This window comes from Salvelinus sp. IW2-2015, linkage group LG28 (assembly GCF_002910315.2).
Source record: "Salvelinus sp. IW2-2015 linkage group LG28, ASM291031v2, whole genome shotgun sequence".
NCBI lineage: Eukaryota > Metazoa > Chordata > Actinopteri > Salmoniformes > Salmonidae > Salvelinus > Salvelinus sp. IW2-2015.
The window spans coordinates 31,719,243-31,743,583 of record NC_036868.1 but is presented as its reverse complement, the minus strand read 5'-3'; the positions used below and the strand labels follow the sequence as shown (position 1 = coordinate 31,743,583).

Below are 24,341 nucleotides of genomic sequence, written 5' to 3'. Positions count from 1 at the left end.
GGCCCCAGCACCAACATCTTTCCCAAAAAAGAAACTGCTCTTTGTAGCTGTAACAGTACGTCCTCATTTTACTTTGCTCTGCAAGTATATCAATATTAGGTTTGTTGAGAGAACATCTCTGTGACTGACCACATCTCTCCCTATCGTTCTCTCTCTCCCTTTCTCAGTCGACGATCCCCAGCCACTCGGTGCATGCTAACACGCAGAGTGTTAGCATGCAGAGAGATGGGAGTAACAATGGAATAAGGGGATGTTCTGGGTCTGAAAGAGAAGTGAGAGAAGGAGGATTAGTGGGGACTGGGGAGGGATTGGGGAGGGACTGGGGAGGGACTTTTTTGATATGTCTAATAATACTGTATCTCCTCTCCCTGTAAAGACAGCAGGGCTAAGGGGGAGCGGGGTGACACCCCTGCCCTACTCCCCCATTAAGACCACCTCACGGGAGGGGGGGTGGGGGAAATGAGAGCAGGGGTGAGTCAGGAGAACCTCCAGGTGCTCAGAGAAACCTAGACACTGTGAACCAGCCTGAAGAAAGATGATATCACCTAGGAGACATAGCTATCAACATGTATCAGAGCTGGATCTGGAGAATCCTTCTGTGAACAGGTTAATCTCAAACCGTGCTTGATTATGTTTAAGTGATGCCCATTGATCAGTGTGATATGAAGATGAAAGCCTGCACACAATTTTATTTATTTAACATTTATTTAACTAGGCAAGTCATGACGGCCTACCCTGGCCAAACCGGGACAACGCTGGGCCAATTGTGCGTCGCCCTATGGGACTCCCAATCACGTACAGATGTGATACAGCCTGGAATCGAACCAGTGACTGTAGTGATGCCTTTTGCACCACTCTGGAGCGCATAGGGGTCCTTCAGGACCGGCTAAGGGAAGCACACAAGCAAAGTGTTGTGGGTCCCCCATTGTAGTTTTTACGTGTCAGCTTCTGCGTGGCCAAATGTCAAAGATATTTTATTAGAATGATTTTAGGGTAACCTTTTGTTACTTATGTTTGTAATGTATGTTCGTTTGTCATACACACTGTACATGCACAAAAACAGTCATTTTGTAATGATTTAACTATTGTGACACTTGTATGTTTTTGTCTAATAAACACTCTTAATATAACAGCATCAGACTATTTTCTTAAGTTCTAAATTCCTCAGATTTTAATGCAACTATTAAAGCCAGATTTGACAAGACTACTTTCAGTCCAGTGCTTTGTGGCCTAATGGTCACATACAGTCAATATCCACTAGATGGCAATCTTTCTCCTGGATAGGAAACTAGATGCACAGCAAGGCCTCCAGTTCTACTACAACTCATTAGTCAGTAATTGATTACAGCTTGTTGTGAAATGATGAGTTCGGTTTAGGGACATGGAGACTTATATTTCTTTACAAACAGATACACAGGAGTTGTCTCAGTCTCAGACACATAATTACCTAAGACACTCCCCAGATGTCTCCAGAAAACTGCGGTCCAACCATTAATCAACCACAACTTTGGTCCTGACGTGCAGGTGTGTGTGTGGTAATAGGACAGTGGTCCGTTTTCTCTGGTCAACTCAGGGTTCAATTAACTTCTTATGGCTGGGGGCAGTATTGAGTAGATTGGATGAATAAGGTGCCCAGAGTAAACTGCCTGCTACTCAGGCCCAGAAGCTAAGATATGCATATTAATATGCATATTGATATATTTGGATAGAACACACTCTGAAGTTTCTAAAACTGTTTGAATGAAGTCTGTGAGTATAACAGAACTCATATGGCAGGCAAAAACCTGAGAAAAAATCCAACCAGGAAGTGGGAAATCTGAGGTTTGTAGGTTTTCAACTCTTTGCCTATCGAAGATACAGTGGGATATTGGTCATATTGCACTTCCTAAGGCTTCCACTAGAGGTCAACAGTCTTTAGAACCTTGTTTGATGCTTCTACTGTGAAGGAGGGGGGAATGAGGGCTCTTTGAGTCAGGGCTCTGGCAGCTGACCAGGCGCGTTCATGTGAGAGAGTTAGCTTGACATTCTCCGGTTGGAACATTATTGAAGATTTATGTTAAAAACATCCTAAAGATTGATTCTATACTTCTTTTGACATGTTTCTAAGAACTGTAATATGACTTTTCGTCTGAACTTTCGCATGGACTTGCCCGCACGTCGTGAGTTTGGATTGTGTACTGAACGCGCAAACAAAAATGAGGTATTTGGACATAAATGATAGACTTTATGGAACAAATCAAACATTTATTGTGYAACTGGGATTCCTGGGAGTGCATTCTGATGAAGATCATCAAAGGTAAGTGAATATTTATAATGCTATTCTGACATCTGTTGACTCCACAACATGGCGGATATCTTCATGGCTTGTTTGGGCTCTGAGCGCTGTACTCAGATTATAGCATGGTGTGCTTTTTCCGTAAAGTTTTTTTGAAATCTGACACAGCGGTTGCATTAAGGAGAAGTTTATCTAAAGTTCCATGTATAATACTTGTATCTTTTATCAATGTTTATTATGAGTATTTCTGTAAATTGATGTGGCTCTCCGCAAAATCACCGGATGTTTTGGAGGCAAAACATTACTGAACATAACGCGCCAATGTAAACTGAGATTTTTGGATATAAATATGAACTTTATCGAACAAAACATACATGTATTGTGTAACATGAAGTCCTATGAGTGTCATCTGATGAAGATCATCAAAGATTAGTGATTTATTTTATCTCTATTTCTGCTTTTTGAGACTCCTCTCTTTGGCTGAAAAAATGGCTGTGTTTTTCTGTGAATAGGTGCTGACCTAACATAATGATATGTTCTGCTTTCTTCATAAAGCCTTTTTGAAATCGGACACTTTGGTGTGATTAACAACAAGTTTATCTTTAAAATGGTGTAAAATACTTGTGTTTTACATGTCTGAGGAATTTTAATTATGAGATTTCTGTTGTTTTGAATTTAGCGCCCTGCACTGTTGTCATATCGATCCCGTTAACGGGATCCCAGCCATAAGAAGCAAAATCTAATTTGTAAAAAAGTGAAAATGGGGACCTGGCTGGTCTGGTCTCTAACCCTAACTGAACTGGCTGCACAGGGCCCCGGGTCATGGGAGAAGGGGCTCAGCTGACACTCGTTGTTTTTACCAGCCGTATGATTCACTTCCATATCTCTGCCATCACTGGGTTCTGTTATTTTCTGTGTGATTCGGAGCTCACTGCATCACTTTGCACAGAGAGAGGGGATAAGAGAGCAGTACTGAATCCAGTGTTTTGTTTCGTACTTCCTTATTAGATTGTCGACTAGCACTGGGAGCAGAAATCAAGTTAGCTCAGATGAGCCCTGGCTTTTCTCTACCTCTCCTTCCTTCTGTCTCTCTATTATTCCATCTCTCTCACCAGTTCCSTCTTCCACCACCAGCTTTACCCACTCCCTTACTTTCTCTCATTTACTCCCCCTTCTCACTCTCTCAACCTCCTAACCCGGTTTCACTTTCCCTCCCTCCCTCTCTTGCCCTATCTGAAACTGGCCAGTGGACAAGGCAGAGTGGTTTTCAGTAGCAGCCAGAGAGGAAGGCCAGAGTAATGTCTGTATTGTTACAACATGCCAGGTATGTTGTTGTGGGTGTGTGAAAGTCCCAAAACACAGTCCCTGGACAGTTGGCACTCAAGGTCTTTTCAAATTATAATAAAATAAAAACATGAAAAATAATAATGGCCTTTTTTTCTGTCTGTTTGGGTTACTGACAATCTCTAAACAGTAACTAAGGTGAAGCATGTTGACTTGAATGATTTCACAAGACAAATTCCCAGTCAGTTTATAACAGTGAGTTGATCAGTAATCAAGAAACTGATAAGACTGACTGGGAGATTTTCCCTTCTTCTGTAAAGGGCATCTGGGGTCATAAGTTAGAGATGGATTTGACTAAAATAAAACAACCATGTGGCTAACCAACCATCCATGTCCAATGCACACTAAAAGGCGCTGCGTGGTTAATCCAAAGTGGCAGTTCAGCATTTACTGCGGTGCAGCCTCTGCAGATGTCAGGGCTTTCATAATTCTTGCTCTAGCGGAGTAGAGCTATTGTAAAGGAAGTTGTCAAGGAAGTGATTTTGTGTTTATACAGGACGTACCGCCCCCACCCACCTTCAACCAATCATGTCAATGCGGAGCTACGGAGCCCTCTGCATTGTTACAAAATTTGAGAGGTGCACAGGAATGCAGTATGGAGCTCGATTTGGCCTCTGCTTGCCTCCGGAGGCTCCACAATTGCGTCCCACTCTCCATACGAAGCCTCCGACCACATTTTCAGATGAAGCATAAATTGTCTTTAAGTGCAGGGCGTAAGATTYTTATTTTTGGAAAGATAGGAAGGACAGAGTATTCAGTGTCCAAAACACCTCGTCTTTCACGTAACTTTGGCTCAAGGAAAAGAATGCCAGCCTCGAGTGCTGCTCCTGAACAGAGTGAAACCCTCTAAAAGGCGATGCATTGGCAGATGTCGGAGCAGCGCAGAGCTGTTGTGAAGATGTCAAGGAAGTGAGTTTGTGTTTATTCAGGACCTCTCGCCAACCACACTTGTCAATGCTGAGCAATATGGAGCCATCTGCATTGTTACAACATTTGGGAGGCGCATGGCAACGCGGTATGGAGCTCAATTTGGCCCCTGGAGGCTTCGCAATTGCTTCACATCGTCCATAAGGAGCCTCCGATCCCATTGACGGATCAAGCATAAATAGGCTTTAACACAGCGACAGTGCAGTCACACACACATACACCTTCAAAAACGCAGGTAAGCAGGACTTGTGACCCTGGGAACTGACCAAATATCCTGTTAGTTTGAGAGAGTGGACACTGAACTTTGATCTTTGTGGGCTATACTCGGCCTTGTCTCAGGATGGTACGTTGGTGGTTGAAGATATCCCTCTAGTGGTGTGGGGGCTGTGCTTTGGCAAAGTGGGTGGGGTTATATCCTTCCTGTTTGGCCCTGTCCGGGGGTATCATCGGATGGGGCCACAGTGTCTCCTGACCCCTCCTGTCTCAGCCTCCAGTATTTATGCTGCAGTAGTTTATGTGTCGGTGGGCTAGGGTCAGTTTGTTATATCTGGAGTACTTCTCCTGTCTTATCCGGTGTCCTGTGTGAATTTAAGTATGCTCTTTCTAATTCTCTCTTTCTTTCTCTCTCTCGGAGGACCTGAGTCCTAGGACCATGCCTCAGGACTACCTGGCATGATGACTCCTTGCTGTCCCCAGTCCACCTGGCCGTGCTGCTGCTCCAGTTTCAACTGTTCTGCATGTGGCTATGGAACCCTGACCTGTTCACCGGACGTGCTACCTGTCCCAGACCTGCTGTTTTCAACTCTCTAGAGACAGCAGGAGCGGTAGAGATACTCTTAATGATCGGCTATGAAAGCCAACTGACATTTACCCCTGAGGTGGCTGACTTGCTGCCCCTCGAAACTACTGTTGATTATTATTATTTGACCATGCTGGTCATTTATGAACATTTGAACATCTTGGCCATGTTCTGTTATCTCCACCCGGCACAGCCAGAAGAAGACTGGCCACCCCTCATAGCCTGGTTCCTCTCTAGGTTTCTTCCTAGGTTTTGGCCTTTCTAGGGAGTTTTTCCTAGACACCGTGCTTCTACACCTGCATTGCTTGCTGTTTGGGGTTTTAGGCTGGGTTTCTGTACAGCACTTTGAGAGATCAGCTGATGTAAGAAGGGCTATATAAATAAATTTGATTTGAACTGAATGTTTGAGAAAAAAAGGAGTGTGAGAGAAAGAGAGGGGGTGGGGCAAGAGTGACACCTTTGGTCCAATATAATTTATCAGTATGGTTCCTTTATGGGTAATGCAGCCTTATTAACTCTGTCAATAAGCCAGTCATATCAAGGTCACTGTTTGCATACACAGCCAGTGGTAGAGATCCTGTTATGTGTGTGTAAGCACTAAGTAGAGGAGCGATATCCTGTTATGGCTGCAGCCCGACACCGGAACACCTATGAAAACATCCAGCTCAAGTGCAGGGCYCGAAATTCAAAATCTATTTTTTTTAAATATTTAACTTTCACACATTAACAAGTCCAATACAGCATTTGAAAGATAAACATCTTGTSAATCCAGCCAACATGTCCGATTTTTTAAATGTTTTACAGAGAAAACACCACATATATTTATGTTAGCTCACCACCAAATAAAAAAGAGGACAGACATTTTTCACAGCACAAGTAGGATACAAGTAGCATGCACAAGCCAACCTAACTAACCTAGAACCAACCTAAATAACCTAGAAAAAACTACCTCAGATGACAGTCCTATAACATGTTACACAATAAATCTATGTTTTGTTCAAAAAATGTGCATATTTTAGCTATAAATCAGTTTTACATTACTGCTACCATCATAGCTACAGTCAGAAATCGCACGGGAGTAGCCAGAGAAAATACAGACACCAACGTCAACTACTAATTACACATCATAAAACATTTCAGAAYAATATATGGTGGATAGCTAATGAAAGACAAAGATCTTGTGAAMASAGCCAATATTTCTGATTTTTGAAGTGTTTTACAGCGAAAACACAATATATCGTTATATTAGCTTACTACAATAGCTAGCACACAGCAGCATTGATTCTAGTCAAACGGTAGCGATAGCACAGCTCGACAGATATATGAAAAAGCATCCCAAATTGGGTCCTTATCTTTGTTGATCTTCCATCCGAATGTTCTCCAAGGGGTCCTTTGTTCAGAACCGTCTTTATTTGGATCCAGAACGAACGATTTCCCTCTTGAATTAGCAAGCACACTGGCCGTGCGGCGCTAACCTCTCCTTCTTGACAAAATTCTTGCGTCGCATCACGTCTAAAGTCCAGAATAAATTTCAATAATATAATTAAACTATATTGAAAAAACATACTTTAGGATGATATTGTGACATGTATCAAATAAAATCGAAGCCGGAGAACATATTCACCTTTAACGAGGGTTTTCCAGGAGCCGAGTCCAGGTCCTACTTCGCGCCCAGAAAAAAGCATAAYGTGCGCAACTCTCACTCCAAGAGGTTGTGTTCAATCCCAGGACGAGATAATCAAGTCATTTCTGCTCTCACTTCCGCATGACACCCAGGGGAAGGCGTATGACGCGTTTCTACAGTCCTAAGTGACATGCCCTTTTATAGACAAGCTCTTGAAGAGAGACATCGCTTTTGGAAATCTCACTTCCGGATAGGAAATGGGCTGTAAAAAGAGTTCTGTTCCACTTAGAGAAATAATTCAAACGGTTTTAGAAATTAGAGACTGTTTTCTATCCAATAGTAATAATAATATGCATATTGTACGAGCAAAAATTGAGTAAGAGGCCGTTTGAAAATGGGCACATATTTTCCAGTTTTTCAATACGCCCCCTGCAGCCATAACAAGATATAGAGAGAAAGAAGGGGTAAAACAGAAAATAGTATTTTTCTGGACAGGATTTGCCACTACTACCCTGGTTAGGCGCAAGACAGGTGTGCATGTCTATGTGAGAGACAATGCTGCAGAATAAATCAGTAAAAACCTCTTGCCCCTCTACAGGAGTTATGGGCAACTTGACCCCTCCAGCACGTGGCTAGAACACCAAGCCAAGAGTGATCTGTGTTTATGTTTGACTGTCGCTGACATCCACACCTTCACTTTGGGGCCCCGAATGCAGTTGGCACTTCTTATTAGTCCAGCAGCTACTCTCTGAACTCTGTGACTTCTGCGGCGACCTGCCACCTTGTCTCCCTGATAAGAGGTTAAAACTCAAGTCTTGGTTACCAAACTGTTTCACAATGTAGAGCCCATTGTAGCGGTCTTGGTTTGTGATTTACAGCATGTTGCACAGCATTCTGAATAAGATTTCCCTGCTATGAAACGTCATAGAAGTTGCAGCAACAGTAAATACACAAAGACCATGTTCAACAATATTCAAACTTTATTGAATTTAACATCTTCAATCGAATGGCAAAACTATAAAAGAAAGGCAAATCAAGATTCCAGGCAAAATGGATATAAAACAAGCATAAAACAGAGTAGCAGGCATCATGGCTAAATATAACAGCAACTGCATGTGTACATATTCATCTGTATCTTTGTGCACATGAGAGCAACGCTGAGGAATCATTCCATAAGACCTAGAACCTCTTATTTAACCGGACTAAGATCAAGGTGACGTGGACATTGTTAGAAAGCAACTAACAAAAAAAAAAACAATTTTAAAAGCTCTAGCTTCAGAGCTTCACACAGAAAATGGTGGCTGCCCCCAGAGCCATAGACATGTAAACATCAGCAAACTGGGTTTGAGATATACAATACTAATGGGCACCATTGTCCAGAGACAGCTACATTCTCAGGTCAAGAATGTAAATTGAATTATGTTGGAATGTAGCCAAGTCATGGAACACAAGTCATGGAACGCAACAATTTGACATATTTTGCATGCCTGTGAATCTGGCCAGCTGACCCATTCTTCCGTCTGGTTTAAGCTCCCAAAGTCGAGTGTGACAGAGAAAACAAATACATTTAAAGCTGCTCACCACTCAAAGCATCTTTGATTGAATCTTTACAAGGGTCTGGAAGTCCGGAGTCCCTTTAATATCTACTGGGTGTACTATCKAGTTAAGACAAAAATACAAATCTTAATTTATGTTCAACTGAGTAAGGCACTTTTCTTGAAAAGGTGCATGGAGAGGGGCCGTGTGACTTTGTCCGAGCTGAAGAAAAAAAAAAAGGGTATCAGAATATTTGTTATCAGTTGCTATGGGTACTGGCAATGTCCTGTGACAAACACTGAAAGAAAATACTCACTGCTACATTGTGTGTTCCTACGGCATGCAGACATTTTAAATCACTGTGTCCTTAAGACCATGGCAAAAGGAGAAAGAATGGTTTAGTAACACTCAGAATGCACTATGGATTCACAAATGCTTATCGGTTGCCTTCTCCACCTGCCTTTTGGCCATTAACTTTCCTTTGTGTGAGTGAGTGTAGAGGACTCAATGTTCAGCATACTGTGAATGCAGACAAAGCAAAACTAGATTTGTACTTCTGACTTGCCATAGTTGGGAGGGGGGGGGGGGGTCTTTGGGATGTAGCCTAATGCCATCGGGTGACTGCAGATTCATCTTTAAAAAAGGCAAGCCTAAGGTGATCAAGAACATACATTAAATCAGGGCCAATGAACGACAGACACGTGCACTTTTAAATTACACCGAGTGTTCCATACAAAGCAGTGATATTTTTTCAGAATTATGAAAATATTGAGCTAAGAGTTCTCACAAACATTCATACATTTTTGGCAGCAACAGGAAGGCAAAAAGTACAAAACAAAGCTGTCAGCGCCGCACTCCATTTTCCATGCCAAGACTGAGAACTTCGACTTTAACACACATTGTTCAGGCATACTCTTCTCTACCAAAATGTTTGACAAATGAATCAAGTGGTTATTTTTCTTTTAAGTGTCTGAAGCCCCAATAGCATAATTCAACAGAAAATATTACATTTCCATTTGTTTGACATGCATTAATGCAGGAAAAAATGCTAAACAAAACTGAGAAGCCATTGCAAGTGAATGCTACTGAAAAGACTCAAAGAATACTCAATCTTGCCTTTACATGATTGAAAGTTCAAACCTTTAAGGTAAATCAACTGAAAGACATGATAGCTCTATGTACAAAGGGGACAAACGTCACACTATTAGCAGCAAGCTAATCAAAGAACTAGACACATACCGTTTGCACTGTAAACTTGGGAAACCTAGTCACTGCTTTTCTGTAGTTCAACACCCGTCTCACCCGGCACTACATTTATATAAAAAAAAAAAAAATTTTTTTTAATTGAGTGCTCCCCTAAGATGCCTCAATAGGAGAAAAGAAAACTCCCAAAAATGCAAAGGACAAGGTCTCAACATTAAAATTCACTTAAGATCAGGGACCAGCTATTATTAAGTCAGTTATTTGACACTTTCAAAACTCTGTCCAATTTATGCATGACTCCAGAAAACATGAGTTTACTAACTAAGCAGGTAACTGCCAATATAAAGGAAACACCAACATAAAGCGTCTTAATAGGGCGGCGGCCAGAACAGCTTCAATGTTCCTAGGCATAGAAGTACAAGTATCTGGAACTGGAGGGATGCGACACCATTCTTCCATGATAATTTCAAAAATGTGGTGTTTTGTTGATGGTGGTGGATCCAGCAGCCTGATCCAGAATCTCATTGGTGAACAACTAGATTGAGATCTGGTGACAGAGACACCAGTGGCAGCTGCTGAGGGGAGGACAGCTCACTATTTATTTCACCAGGTAGGCAAGTTGAGAACAAGTTCTCATTTACAATTGCGACCTGGCCAAGATAAAGCAAAGCAGTTCGACACATACAACACATGGAGTAAAACAAACATAATAATGGCTGGAACGGCGCGAATGGCATCAAACCATGTTTGAGTTGTATGTGATACTATATACCGATTCCGCTCAAGCCACTACGAGCCCATCCTCCTCAATTAAGGTGTCACCAACCTCCTGTGAGACACACACCATTTAAACCTCCTTTGAGACCCCTCTTTCAAAGTCAGAGATCTCTTCCTTCTAGCAATGGTCGCCAAAATAATGGGCAACTGGGCATTTTTAATACATGACCCTAATCAAGATGAGATGTTAATTGCTTTATTAACCAAGGAACCACACGTGTGGAAGCACCTGCTTTCAATATACTGTATCCCTCATTCACTCAAGTGTTTCATTTATTTTGGCAGTTACCTATAAATGCCTTTCCACCTTAAATATTTTCAAAAACACAGGTTATTAGAATGTGTCTGTACAATATGAGGGGGAACTATCAATTAGGGAGCTGTGTGGAACTTAGGCCCTACATTTAATGAAACAAAATATATTCAGTCTGCATAGGGGACACTTTTCAACCAATGGCATTCTAAATCAATTTATAGCTAATAGGTCTTCATCCATCCATCCAAAACCACGAGGAGCAACTACTGTATCTATCTACTCTTCAATAATAAAAGGCTCTTCAGTACAGCTGGGATACTAGGGTTCTCAGGGTTGGGCTCAATTCCATTTCAATTTAGTCAATTCATAAAGACAACTGAAATGTAAATCATTCCCTATGAGGAAAATGTGGACTTTCAGTTTACTACCTGGATTGGCTGAATTAAAATGGAACGGAGGCCAACCCTGGTTCTGTTCTCACGATACTGCTCCTGTCCTGTGTCCAGGCTGCTTTTACTTCACGACACTCACGCCTCAGCCAGGAGGAAGAGGAGCATCATCATAATCCTCCCTCATTCCCACCGCTTTAGGTAACAGACATTTAACATTAAAGGCACTTTGCTTCCAATACTGTCAGCATCAAGGTGCATGCCGTCTTATCTTCTTCCATCTCCATTCAACACAATAATTTATACTTCTGACTTATTTATCATTCCCATATATTTACTATAATATTTTATCTGCAGACCCCTTCAACCGTGTCCTAAAGACTTGGCTCATTGTGATTTCCTTCCTGTTAAAGGAAGGTGGTGGGTCAAGGGGGTCATCTCCAGTCTAGTGGTCTGACTCATCACTGCAATCTGTTTGGTTGAAGTCGGTAAAGAWTTTTTTTTGTAGAAATTAGGGGTTGACTTGGGTTTATTGCATCGAGCTGCTCTTTTGGCAGTGTGTTATGTTTGCCAAACGCACACACAGCACTGTGTCTTAACACCAAGAGAGCCCAACTCATCCCCCACTTAAGATGGGGACATCTACATAAATAATATTCTAACTTAAGCAGAGCTCTACACTGACTTTTTTTGTGCGCCTAAGTTGAAAAATGTAAACACACAAAGAAATTTAGTAGCACAATGCTAAATATTTGAGGTAATAAAGCTAGAATCATAATTCTTCCTACGCGCATCGTTGCTCCTAAATAAATTTTCAAAATCCAGTTCACACAGCAAACTATTTACACGCATACAGTGGGGCAAAAAAGTATTTAGTCAGCCACCAATTGTGCAAGTTCTCCCACTTAAAAAGATGAGAGAGGCCTGTAATTTTCATCATATGTACACTTCAACTATGACAGACAAAATAAGAAAGAAAAATCCAGAAAATCACATTGTAGGATTTTTAATGAATTTATTTGCAAATTATGGTGGAAAATAAGTATTTGGTCACCTACAAACAAGCAAGATTTCTGGCTCTCACAGACCTGTAGCTTCTTCTTTAGAGGCTCCTCTGTCCTCCACTCGTTACCTGTATTAATGGCACCTGTTTGAACTTGTTATCAGTATAAAAGACACCTGTCCACAACCTCAAACAGTCACACTCAAACTCCACTATGGCCAAGACCAAAGAGCTGTCAAAGGACACCAGAAACAAAAATGTAGACCTGCACCATGCTGGGAAGACTGAATCTGCAATAGGTAAGCAGCTTGGTTTGAAGAAATCAACTGTGGGAGCAATTATTAGGAAATGGAAGACATACAAGACCACTGATAATCTCCCTCGATCTGGGGCTCCACGCAAATTCTCACCCCGTGGGGTCAAAATTATCACAAGAACGGTGAGCAAAAATCCCAGAACCACACGAGGGACCTAGTGAATGACCTGCAGAGAGCTGGGACAAAGTAACAAAGCCTACTCCAGTAACACACTACGCCGCCAGTTGACTCAAATCCTGCAGTGCCAGACGTGTCCCCTGCTTAAGCCAGTACATGTCCAGGCCCGTCTGAAGTTTGCTAGAGAGCATCTGGATGATCCAGAAGAGATTGGGAGAATGTCATATGGTCAGATGAAACCAAAATAAACTTTTTGGTAAAAACTCAACTCGTCGTGTTTGGAGGACAAAGAATGCTGAGTTGCATCCAAAGAACACACATACTGTGTGAAGCATGGGGGTGGAAACATCATGCTTTGGGCTGTTTTTCTGCAAAGGGACCAGGACGACTGATCCGTGTAAAGGAAAGAATGAATGGGGCCATGTATCGTCAGATTTTGAGTGAAAACTCCTTCCATCAGCAAGGGCATTGAAGATGAAACGTGGCTGGGTCTTTCAGCATGACAATGATCCCAAACACACCGCCCGGGCAACGAAGGAGTGGCTTTGTAAGAAGCATTCAAGGTCCTGGAGTGGCCTAGCCAGTCTCCAGATCTCAACCCCATAGAAAATCTTTGGAGGGAGTTGAAATCCGTGTTGCCCAGCAACAGCCCCAAAACATCACTGCTCTAGAGGAGATATGCATGGAGGAATGGGCCAAAATACCAGCAACAGTGTGTGAAAACCTTGTGAAGACTTACAGAAAACGTTTGACCTCTGTCATTGCCAACAAAGGGTATATAACAAGGTTATGAGATAAACTTTTGCTATTGACCAAATACTTATTTTCCACCATAATTTGCAAATAAATTCATAAAAATCCTACAATGTGATTTTCTGGATTTTTCTTCTCCATTTTGTCTGTCATAGTTGAAGTGTACCTATGATGAAAATTACAGGCCTCTCATCTTTTTAAGTGGGAGAAATGCACAATTGGTGGCTGACTAAATACTTTTTTGCCCCACTGTATGTGAGTAAATGTGTCGCACTGTAGAGCCCTGCTTAGAGGATGGACCTTGCTTTTAGTTCTCCTTTTATTCTTCTTACTTTAACAGGTATCTCTGCCATCAGATGAATACAACCTCTTTATAAAGGAGTTGTGAAAACACCTACCCAGATCTGTCCCATGACAAACAAGAAAAAAAGCTATGCTATGTCATCTAGTTCCAAAAAATAAAGGGGGAGGGACCTCAACAAACAGTGTTTCCAAAGCGTTACCAGAGTGCATGAACAAGCTAGTACTCCAAAACTGTGGCAATCCCACTATACACCAGCGGAATTGAAAGTTTACATAAATGACTATTGGGTCTATTAATGGCAGGCCAGGCAGGTAAAACATTAAGATGAAGGGCCAGGGGAGTGATGCAGTAAACAAGTCCGCTTTCATCCAGTCAGCACACAGGAGAATAGCCACAATGACTCACTGCAGGAGAAGGGGCGGGGGGGGGGGTGTTTTATTAGTTTTTCTTTTTTCTCGTTTTTCTTTTTTTTTTATTTTTCGTTTTCAATTTTTTGTCTTATCTTTCGTTTATTGTCTTATGATTTTTTGTTATGTCTTGCTTTATTTTTTATTGTTCTGTTTTCTTTAGGAGAAGAGGGGCGTCGGGTGAGGGTGAACGAGAGAGAGGGTGGGGTGGAGAGCGAGAAGAGGGGATGAGAGACGGGGAATCCATAGTGATGTAACCCTCTGTTGAAGGCTCAAATGCCACTGCGCTGGAGTTCACTTCAGCTGCACCAGGGTGTGAGAAATGTGTAGCGAACTACGTACAGTAAAAGATGTGCCGCACTTGTGGGCGTGTACAGTTTATAACCTTGTGTGTATTTAAGCTACAGGCCTAAACCACAGGTTGGTAACGCAATGGCATTAGGCTTTTGGGAGAAACACTGATTGGAAACACTGATAATCATAATGGCCAGGGGTTAGGGTGTTCATAGTGGGCCCCAGAGTAGGTATTGTGGAGGTGGAGTGGGTTCTTCAGAGGGTGTGGTAGTTGCGGTCCTTGGACTTGCAGAACTTGTAGAGGAAGAAGACCACGGCCTGCAGGCCCAGGACCAGCACTATGCCCCCAATGAAGCTCGCTGCGTCAAATGTGGAATTCTTATGAGGCGCTGGAGAGGGCCCCACAGGTGATGCGGTGGTGACACTGACATCTGCACAAGGAGGGAGAGAGCCAAATTGGTTATATCACTGTATGAGCCACTAGCCAGGGCTAAGTGGATATAGAACCATATTGATAATACACAGGTGGAATTCAGTTTTTATTCAGTAACACTTTCTATGGAATCCTTGGTGCTCTACAAGCAGCCATAAATAAAAGTCTCTTGATTTCATACCAGACTGGGCTGGCATGGGAACTTACTTGAAGCTTGCGTTGCGGCAGAGACTGGGAAGGTGCCGTTAGTGGCGGGCTGGGAAGTTGGTACTACAGTGGTCAGGTCAGCTGTAACCAGCGGTGAGATGTCAGTTTAGTATAATTTCACTAAATGCATATACTAGACATACAAAAACAACATTTCATCTTATTTAAATTTGACATACAAAAACTCCCTCAAAAGAATCAAGTCACACAGCAAATATACACAGATTTTAGGGGAGCAGACGGGATGCTGCTTTGGGCTGGTTACCTGCGGTGGGCTCGGGCTCAGCGGTGCTGCTGTTAGTTGCATTGGCCGTAGGGGTAACTGGAACAGCAGTGGTAGGAGAGTGGGAGATTGTGGCTGGGGCAGGGATGTCAGTTACAACTGTAGTAGCAACAGGTGGAGATCCCATTGAAGCGACGGACACCGTGAGATAGACAGGGTAAAAAGCAGGAAAGAAGGAGATCGCCAGGTTATGGCGGTGTCTATGTCTGAATAGTCCCAAAATGATTCCTTCCCTTTCCTTCGTGCCTTCCCTTGTGATCTGACAGGGGTAGATTGGTGAATGTAATAGGGTGAATTCATTTAAATAGCTTTCACCCATTTAATCCTTTTGGACCAGTGGAAGGATGAGGGATGGGAGGTAGGAGCCATGGGGTGGAGAATGGCAGGGACAAAGGAATTAGGAAAGAAGGGAAGCATTTGAGTGTTGAGACAAAGCAACTAAGACCATAGAACAAAGATATGAAATCTCTACATATGCCTAGATCAGTCACTTACCGTTGAAGGTAGACTTGTCATGTTTACAAAGTGAGTCACCGGAATGACAAAACATCTAATCCCTCTGGAGAGGCCCTTAAATGAACCAGGTGATGTTATTAGTCCTTACCGGAGCAAGTTTCATTAGAGCAGGTGCCCACGGTCATGTTCTGACCGTTTATGGACGTGATGTTGACACAGGAAACCGTTGGAGTTTCTCTAACTGAGCAGGGGGATAAAAGAAAAACACAAGCACAAATAAAAGATGTGATTGTGTGTGCTCTACAGGAAACAACAAAGACAAGAAAATATGTGTGTGTGATAATTTCCAAAAGATTCCTTACACTAAACCTGACACCCCATGGAACACGAGCAGTTTAAAAACACAAGGATCATCTTTGTTTTCAGTCAAATGAATAAGCACATGGTGAGATTTTAATTAGATGGTTGTCAGCTCAGGAGTCTATAGTGTGTATGGGTGTTCCTTCTCACAGTCCTCCTCCTTCCTGGAAAGTCCTGAGTCAAAGCCCGTTCCCCCTCCCAATGCATAATCTTTCCATTACTGATTAATCCAAGGGTGTGCATGTGAGAAGGCGAGAGAAAAAAAAAGAAGAAGAGTGAGATGTGTGGAGGTACAGGAAGAGACTTGAAAGGACCAGAAATCCTAGCCTCTGAGCAAAACCCATTGCTCTGGACATCAGCTACGAGAAGTGACACTGACTAACCCTGTTAGTCTTCATTTAATCTTAAGAGTCTAAACACAACCACAGCCAAAACTGAACCAAAACAAAAAATGTATGACAGCTCTCTGCTGGAAAAAATGAGTGTCTGATATTCACCTCTGTTGACAGATCCTCACATGACCAATCTGGTCTGGCCTCACTATAAAAACAGTGTGAAGACAATTAGGCTAAGTTGACTCGCTGGTGCTCATAGCAAAACATCGACACAAACAGAAACCTTGGTGATCTCTTATACCCTTCCTTTTCTGAGCTTGGAGTGTTGCCACTACCCTTGCAAAGTGTCTGTGACCCCACTACTATCAGTGTATCCAGCAGGCATTCTATTGGCGGAGGGGGTAGAAGGGTCCGTTACCTCACAGGCAGCTGTGAAAGATGGAACTCACTCTCACATTTCAGAAGGATTGTGACATCATGCTAGGGGCATCCAGTGAGAGAGCAGAGAGGACGCTTGTTAGAGGAAAAACCYTTAAGGCTCATAATACCGATGCGTAAGTGCGCCTTGTGTTTTTCTTACATCAAGACCTTTAAGACCACTGAGCTAAACCAGCTGACACATGTAGCTCTGCGGCATTAAAATACAGCCTTCAGAACAAAATGGTGTCACTCTGACGGCAATGCATTATTCACATGAAATCCCTAAACCAAAGACAAATCTGATAATAACAGTGGGGTTGACTAACTCGCCACAGCGAGTTGGGTTATTACCTAGGCCTAAGTGAGCTGGGTCTGTAGTGTACTTTAGAACTGCCACCTCCATAGTGAGTCTGAGCTTTCGGATTTGCTGAGTTCATATCTAATAGGCGATCTGCTGGGGAATTGTGAGAAGCATTAGTTCAGACCTAAGACCTAATGTGTGGTTAGAGATGTTAGTTCGGGTGTGTGTGTGTGTGTAAGAGTGACTGGAGTAGTGGTGAGAGTTGTTTGTTCGGGTGTGTGTGTGTAAGAGTGACTGGAGTAGTGGTGAGAGTTGTTTGTTCTGGTGTGTGTGTGTGTGTGTGTGTGTGTGTGTGTGTGTAAGAGTGACTGGAGTAGTGGTGAGAGTTGTTTGTTCTGGTGTGTGTGTGTGTGTGTGTGTGTGTGTGTGTAAGAGTGACTGGAGTAGTGGTGAGAGTTGTTTGTTCTGGTGTGTGTGTGTGTGTGTGTGTGTAAGAGTGACTGGAGTAGTGGTGAGAGTTGTTTGTTCTGGTGTGTGTGTGTGTCTGTGTCTGTAAGAGTGACTGGAGTAGTGGTGAGAGTTGTTTGTTCTGGTGTGTGACACACGGTGCTGTAGGATTTTGTCTATGTCGTTGTGGCTGCTAAGAGGAGCGAATATGAGCCAAACACAGCCACTCTAAGAACTAAGGCTGGGAATTGCCAGGGACCTCCCAAGACAATATATTCACGATACTTAGGTGCCGATACAATATGTATTGCAATTCTCACAATTCTGTGTGTATTGCGATTCGATACTGTGATTTCATTGTGATTCAGTGATCCAAAAATATTGCTGCAGTGACGAGAGCCATGAGAAAATGTATTTCCATGTCTGATCAAAATACGTGCTGAAAACAAATTGTCTCCCTACGTTAAAAAAAAAACCTATTAGAACAGGCTATGAAGGGAAAATACTGGAGTTGGTGCAGGTACAGCAGACTAGCACTAAAATAATATTGCAAGTGTCAAAACAATACATTCAACAACAAAAAAATCAAAATATTTTCCCCCATCGCTACTAAGAACCCAAATCAGATACTTTCTATATCTCCACACTCAGTTGCACAGGTGACCCATATAAGATGTGCGCATTCACACGGATGTAGCACACGGATACCACACTTATTTCCTGTCACTGTTCCTTTACATTTTGAGGTGGTTGTCATGGTAACGGCAGGTCATTTGCAACAAAGATATGACCCAAATAAAGGAGGAGCATCAGTGGGAAAATACCCAATTTTCATACTTGAGTAAAAGTAAAGATACTGTACCTTAATAAAAAATGACAACAGTGAGTCACCCAGTAAAGTACTACTAAAGTATACTTAAGTATCAAAAGTAAAAGTATAAATCATTTTAAATTCTATATATACTGTTCAAAAAAATAAAGGGAACACTTAAACAACACAATGTAACTCCAAGTCAATCACACTTCTGTGAAATTAAACTGTCCACTTAGGAAGCAACACTGACTGACAATAAATTTCACATGCTGTTGTGCAAATGGAGTAGACAAAAGGTGGAAATTATAGGCAGTTAGCAAGACACCSCCAATAAAGGAGTGGTTCTGCAGGTGGTGACCACAGACCACTTCTCAGTTCCTATGCTTCCTGGCTGATGTTTTGGTCACTTTTGAATGCTGGCGGTGCTTTCACTCTAGTGGTAGCATGAGACGGAGTCTACAACCCACACAAGTGGCTCAGGTAGTGCAGCTCATCCAGGACGGCACATCAATGCGAGCTGTGGCAAGAAGGTTTGCTGTGTCTGTCAGCGTAGTGTCCGTAGTGTCCAATGTAACAAGTACTTGTGTCAAAATTGTATGGATTAAAACATACATTGTTTTCATTAGGAATGTAGTTTAGTAAAATTTGTCAAAAATATAAAACACTAAAGTATAGATATCCCTAAAATGAACATGAAAGTATTTTTACTTAAGTGGATCTTTCTATAAACTAGGGTACCAGCGAGCATTTCTTGTAGGAGACAACTGTGGCACTTTTTACAAAGTCAATAATAAATTAGCCTTTTTTTCTCATGTGAATACATTAAGATATAAAAGGGAAACACATGAGTTTAATCAAAACCTATGCTTTAAGTTCCTATATTTGTCAAAAATCATGTGACATAAAGCACTACCTTTCCTTACATTTATGATACTGTTAAATCATATACTAAGCATTTAACATTTGAATTACACATTGACCTTCATCCTGTGAAATTCCTGGATATTGCTGTTGGACTCTTTCTGTATGGAGATCTCGGGAAGTTCACTGTAACCTAATGCAACAGTTTTGCTTCCGTCCCTCTCCTCGCCCCTACCTGGGCTCGAACCTGGGACCCTCTGCACACATCAACAACTGACACCCTCGAAGCATCGTTACCTATCGCTCCACAAAAGCCACGGCCCTTGCAGAGCAAGGGAAACTACTTCAAGGTCTCAGAGTGACGTCACCGATTGAAACGCTATTAGCGCGCACCCCGCTAACAAGCTAGCCATTTCACACCGGTAACACTAATATTTCATATCTCTCTAGGTTACGACACTGTAGATTGCTTTTCACCGCAACTAGATTTTGAAACGCATACAATCTCTGCCTAGTCCTAACACATTTTTTTCCTCATTCCTCTATTCCTTTTCCTTCATTCCCTCTCGTCATCTTCCTGACATTCGACCCGGCTTCCTCTCCCGTCTCTGGGATTGGAACAGTCTTCATCGAGGTCCACAGTGACATGGAGTGTGTGTGTCCGAGTAGTACACACGGAGCTCTGTTATGCACCATTGTTTGGCGTCATACTTGCTCAGGCCTACTAGAGGCCTTTCAGAAAGCATCCCAAATACATTCACTCTCTCAAACACAAACAGTGACACAAACGCCGAGGGCCTTGATCCAGCTCAGTCCTCATTCCAAGTAATCAAGGAGGCTAGTATGCCTGGAACCTTGACTATAAGCCAACTTACCACACCCACAACTCAGACAGTATTTTACAGGAGTGTCTAATTAGTTTGCAATGTTAATTATGCAAATCATGACAGACAGAGGCTCTTTATAAAAACATCCCACAACCCTTGGTAGCTTAAGTGGCCGAACCTATTAAAAAACACAAGCAGATTTGCTTGGGTTCTTCCGAGTCTCACACACACAGGGGTATGACCACAGCTGCTCACTGTTATCATTTAGCAGCGCTCATGGGCTAGGATCTGAGCTTGGCTTAGAAAACRCCATAAAATAAAACTTCATTTACTGGGCTGATAACATCCACAGGCAAACAAATCCATTCTCCGTTCCACATTCTGATAAAGCAGTGGCTTGGACTACAATGCCACAGTAACAGGCACACTGTGAGAGTAGAGTTGGTTGGAGAGGAGAGTTTGGTTGAGTCAGTCAGAGCAGCAGGGAACAACCTCAAAGCAATAGGCTGGCTATATAAAGACTGTTATACTGCATACTGTATGACTCAGGTCTGTAGGAGCTTAATATATCACATTCGACCAAAGCAAAGACCGAAGCCTAAAAACAAACAAGCATCCCCATTGGAGATCCCATACGCACACTATCCTGCATAGTCAAGACATTTCTCAAGTCTGACCGGCACTCCCATTATCATAATGAGATTACTACATAGAAAAGTGTTCTTGTCCAAAGACCATCAGATATTTCTCTACTCTTAAATGGCTGGTACGGAAGGGATTTAGGCCAAATGTCCTAAGCTGACACTAATTGGAGGACACAAACGTGTCTGTTCACTGCCTTTGTCCAATTCCTTTTTGTATTTTAACCCCTTTTTTCYTGGTATCCAATTGGTATTTACAGTCTTGCCTCATCGTTGCAACTCCCGTACGGACTCAGGAGAGGCGAAGGTCGAAAGTCATGCGCCCTCTGAAACACGACCCACCCAAGCCTTACTGCTTCTTGACATAATGCCTGTGCTTAACCCGGAAGCCAGCCACACCAATGTGTCGGAGGAAACACTGTACACCTGGCGACCGTGCACGAGCCCGGCCCAACACAGGAGACGCTAGAGCGCGATGAGACAAGGACATCCCTGCCGGCCAAACCCTCCCCTAACCCGATCGAGGCCGGGACAATTGTGTGCCGCCCCATGGGACTGCCGGTAGATGCCCGGCTGAGACAGAGCCTGGACTCCAATCAGGATCTCTAGTGGCACAGCTTGCAACTGCGATGCAGTACCTTAAACCACAGCGCCACTCGACAGGCCCGTCCAATTCCTTTTTGACCTGCACCTCAAAATGGCTAAATCTTGATCCTTTGGAATGACTTGGTCAAAAGGCAGGCTCCACTGGCTTACAATCTACCTGAAAGAGACTGGTACTGTCTGGTAGTTCAATGATCATAACCCCAAAATACAGTGCATGGACCAGGAAATTATAGGCCTGGGCTTACACATTAAAGTCAAAATGTATGCCTCCTTATTACAATATCGCACACGTGTAGAAAATGATCGACTGCCATACCGACCACTTACCGCAGGCATTTTGCYGATATCGTTCATAGACTACACTAGAGAAATGTGAAGATTGAAATGAAATACATTTCCTAATATGGGTGATTGTTAATGGGACAATTGATGGCTACAACCATCAAACGAGTAGCAGTAGTTTAAAGGATAATGTGTATTAAAAAAAACAGTGGTGCACATTAATGTTATTACATCAATTCAGGCAATTTAACACAATATGGATTTTTGTCCATATATCACCCAGCTTTAACGGGTAGGTACTACTTACATGTGCAGTTCAACCATTGACAGTCACCGACACAAGATTCACAAGCGAGTTCAGCACATCCATCATCTGAAAGGGGAAACAATCAACATACAAGTAATTAGAAGTGTATACAAAGGTTTGTTGTAATTGACCAGAATTGTCACCAATGAGAGAATTAGCCCAACTGATGGATATAGACCAAATTGGACTTGCCAGGGAGATATTTACTTAATAGGCACAACCTTAGATACTCATCAACTGTAAGTACGTTAGTCACAGGGAGTGGTACATTTACTTAGCTATGATTTCTGGTAGATGACTGCCTACGAGGTGAGAAAGGGCATGTCAATCTCTAACGTTAGTTTATGACATTTAAAACACCTGTGCGTGGAAATTAGAGGGACTGAGAAACCCGCTGCCCCAATGACGGAGATTAATATTTATTGTCCCTCTGTCCGTGTGACTTATGTAGTTTGACCTGTGATATTTTTGGTGAAATATAGCTATAGATTAATGACGCAATATAAATTAAAATGTGACGCAAGGCTGACAGGCAAGCAAGGGCCAGCTGGCCAACAAGAGCATAGTTGACCATTTCACTAACCCCCCCATCTTCTAAAGTTATGTTGTCGAAAGGGACAATACCCAAAACTCTTATTAAACAAATACATATATGTGCCTGTTATTTCAGGGTTGCTGACTATAGTAGTTTTGTCCTAAAAGCTAGCAGCTATGACGATATCAAGCAGCCCACGTTGGCTATGTCGCTTGTATTCTGAATAAAGGCTAGAGGGCTAGTTCAGCTGGCTAACGTTACACATCTATCATTAAAAACAAACAAACTTGACAACACGTATGATTCCCACAATTCGTTTTTAGAAACAGTTTGCTGTCACATTCGGGGCAACTAGAACGACATGTGGCATAAATATGCACTCAAAACGGCTCGCGCATTTATGTATACGAGCTAGCGCTTAGCTCGCAGGCTTTCTAACGCAGAGAGCGCAAAAACAAGCTGTGCTTTACTAGGTCGCAAACTTACCTACGTTCGCAACTATTGTTGCAGTTACCAAGGCGAGGACTAATGTAACGTAAACAAGTTTTAAGTACATGTTTAATTTATATTTTCCCCCAACTTGTTCGTCGTTCCACCCGATGTATGCAGAGTCGCGAGAGAGAACTGATTTCTGCTGGATACGGGTAGTCTGATGCTGTTGCTATCTAACTGTCTACTTCCTTCTACCAGAGATACTCACTTTTGAGGAGATGGGAATTGTATTAACGCCTATTGTGTTTTTGCCCAAGGGTTGTCATTTGGCCGCGCGGTGCATTCTGGTAGATTTTGGCACAGGTGCGGATCGGAGTCATTTAGGCGATTGCTCCCAAAAAATAAAAGTTACGTGAACGAAAAGTACAATATTACACATATTTCCGAGGTATGAGATGCGCAACTTATTCTCTGGAATATCGTATAGTTTTGTAATCGTAACATTACGTACTTTCGACGAAAACAGTCAGGTTTCTCATATCCGGACTTTTAGAATGGTTTGCGTTACGATTAGTTTAGCAACCACTTGACGCAGCATGACAACYTGAACACAATTGGTCGACAGTGCTGGGCGGAGCGTTATACGTTTTACACCCAATTGTCGATGGGATTATTTTCTCCTCCTTTTCGAATATCTCTGCTTCTACACAGGTCATGTGGCTCTTTTTACTGCTTGCTTGCCATGTCCGCGTATTTTTTGCTAATTTGTCTTCATTACAAACTATGTCGCGGGTGAAAATGTATTGGTCAACGGTTTTTGGCCTAGATCACTGCCTCCGCCGTGGCATTGCTCTTATATATATTTTTTTACTGTGACCTGCTGACTATCCGGCATTGAGTCAGACTGTTACTGAGTGAATAAGTGACTTGAGTTGTGGGGATGGCCGAAGTGGTTTGTTGCGACAYCAGGCAGCTGAGTCACGTGAGTGAGAGGAGGCAAAGCAGCACACGCGCATGTCATGACCTTTTGTAGGTATTCTATTTAAATTGTCATTATGGCGACACCTATTTATTTCCAACGTTTTCAATAAAACATGCTAAATGCTAGAACTGATGCGCTTTAATAAATAATGTCGACATAGCACTGGAAAAAAAATGTAATTTTCTATTAAAGATATCTTTACTTTTACTGAAGTATGACAATTGTGTACTTTTCCCACCACTGGATACAATAAATGTTAAAATGGCATTATCACTTGTGTAGCCTATCCGGAGCTGGCAAACAGATTCAATAAATAGCCTATAACTTCAGTTTATATCTTGCTTAGGCTACTGTAGGCTATCTGAAATTAGATGTAGGCCTATCAAGGGCTATAGGCTACCTGCATCTAGCTGAGCAAACCATGGCAAAGTTGAATTGCAATCATAAACCCAGATTTTACTATGCAGCATATGCCTATTGAAATGAC

At 42.4% G+C, this 24,341-nt stretch overlaps 1 protein-coding gene across 2 annotated transcripts; it reads right to left on the bottom strand.

Moving 5' to 3' along the window:
- Window positions 1-14,213: 14,213 nt before the first annotated feature.
- LOC111954669 (sialomucin core protein 24) lies at window positions 14,214-23,139 on the bottom strand. 2 transcript variants are annotated; one of them, XM_023974560.3, is made up of 6 exons: window positions 22,927-23,137; window positions 21,906-21,971; window positions 15,853-15,945; window positions 15,231-15,347; window positions 14,966-15,046; window positions 14,214-14,756 (listed from the first exon to the last, which is right to left on the bottom strand). In XM_023974560.3, the coding sequence occupies exons 1-6, from the start codon at window positions 22,994-22,996 to the stop codon at window positions 14,581-14,583; spliced, it is 603 nt and encodes a 200-aa protein (XP_023830328.1). In that variant the 5' UTR covers window positions 22,997-23,137; the 3' UTR covers window positions 14,214-14,580. The 2 variants fall into 2 exon arrangements, with proteins under 2 accessions (XP_023830328.1, XP_023830329.1); XM_023974561.3 differs by lacking the exon at window positions 15,231-15,347 and having other exon boundaries at window positions 22,927-23,139.
- Between the last annotated feature and the right edge of the window lie 1,202 nt (window positions 23,140-24,341).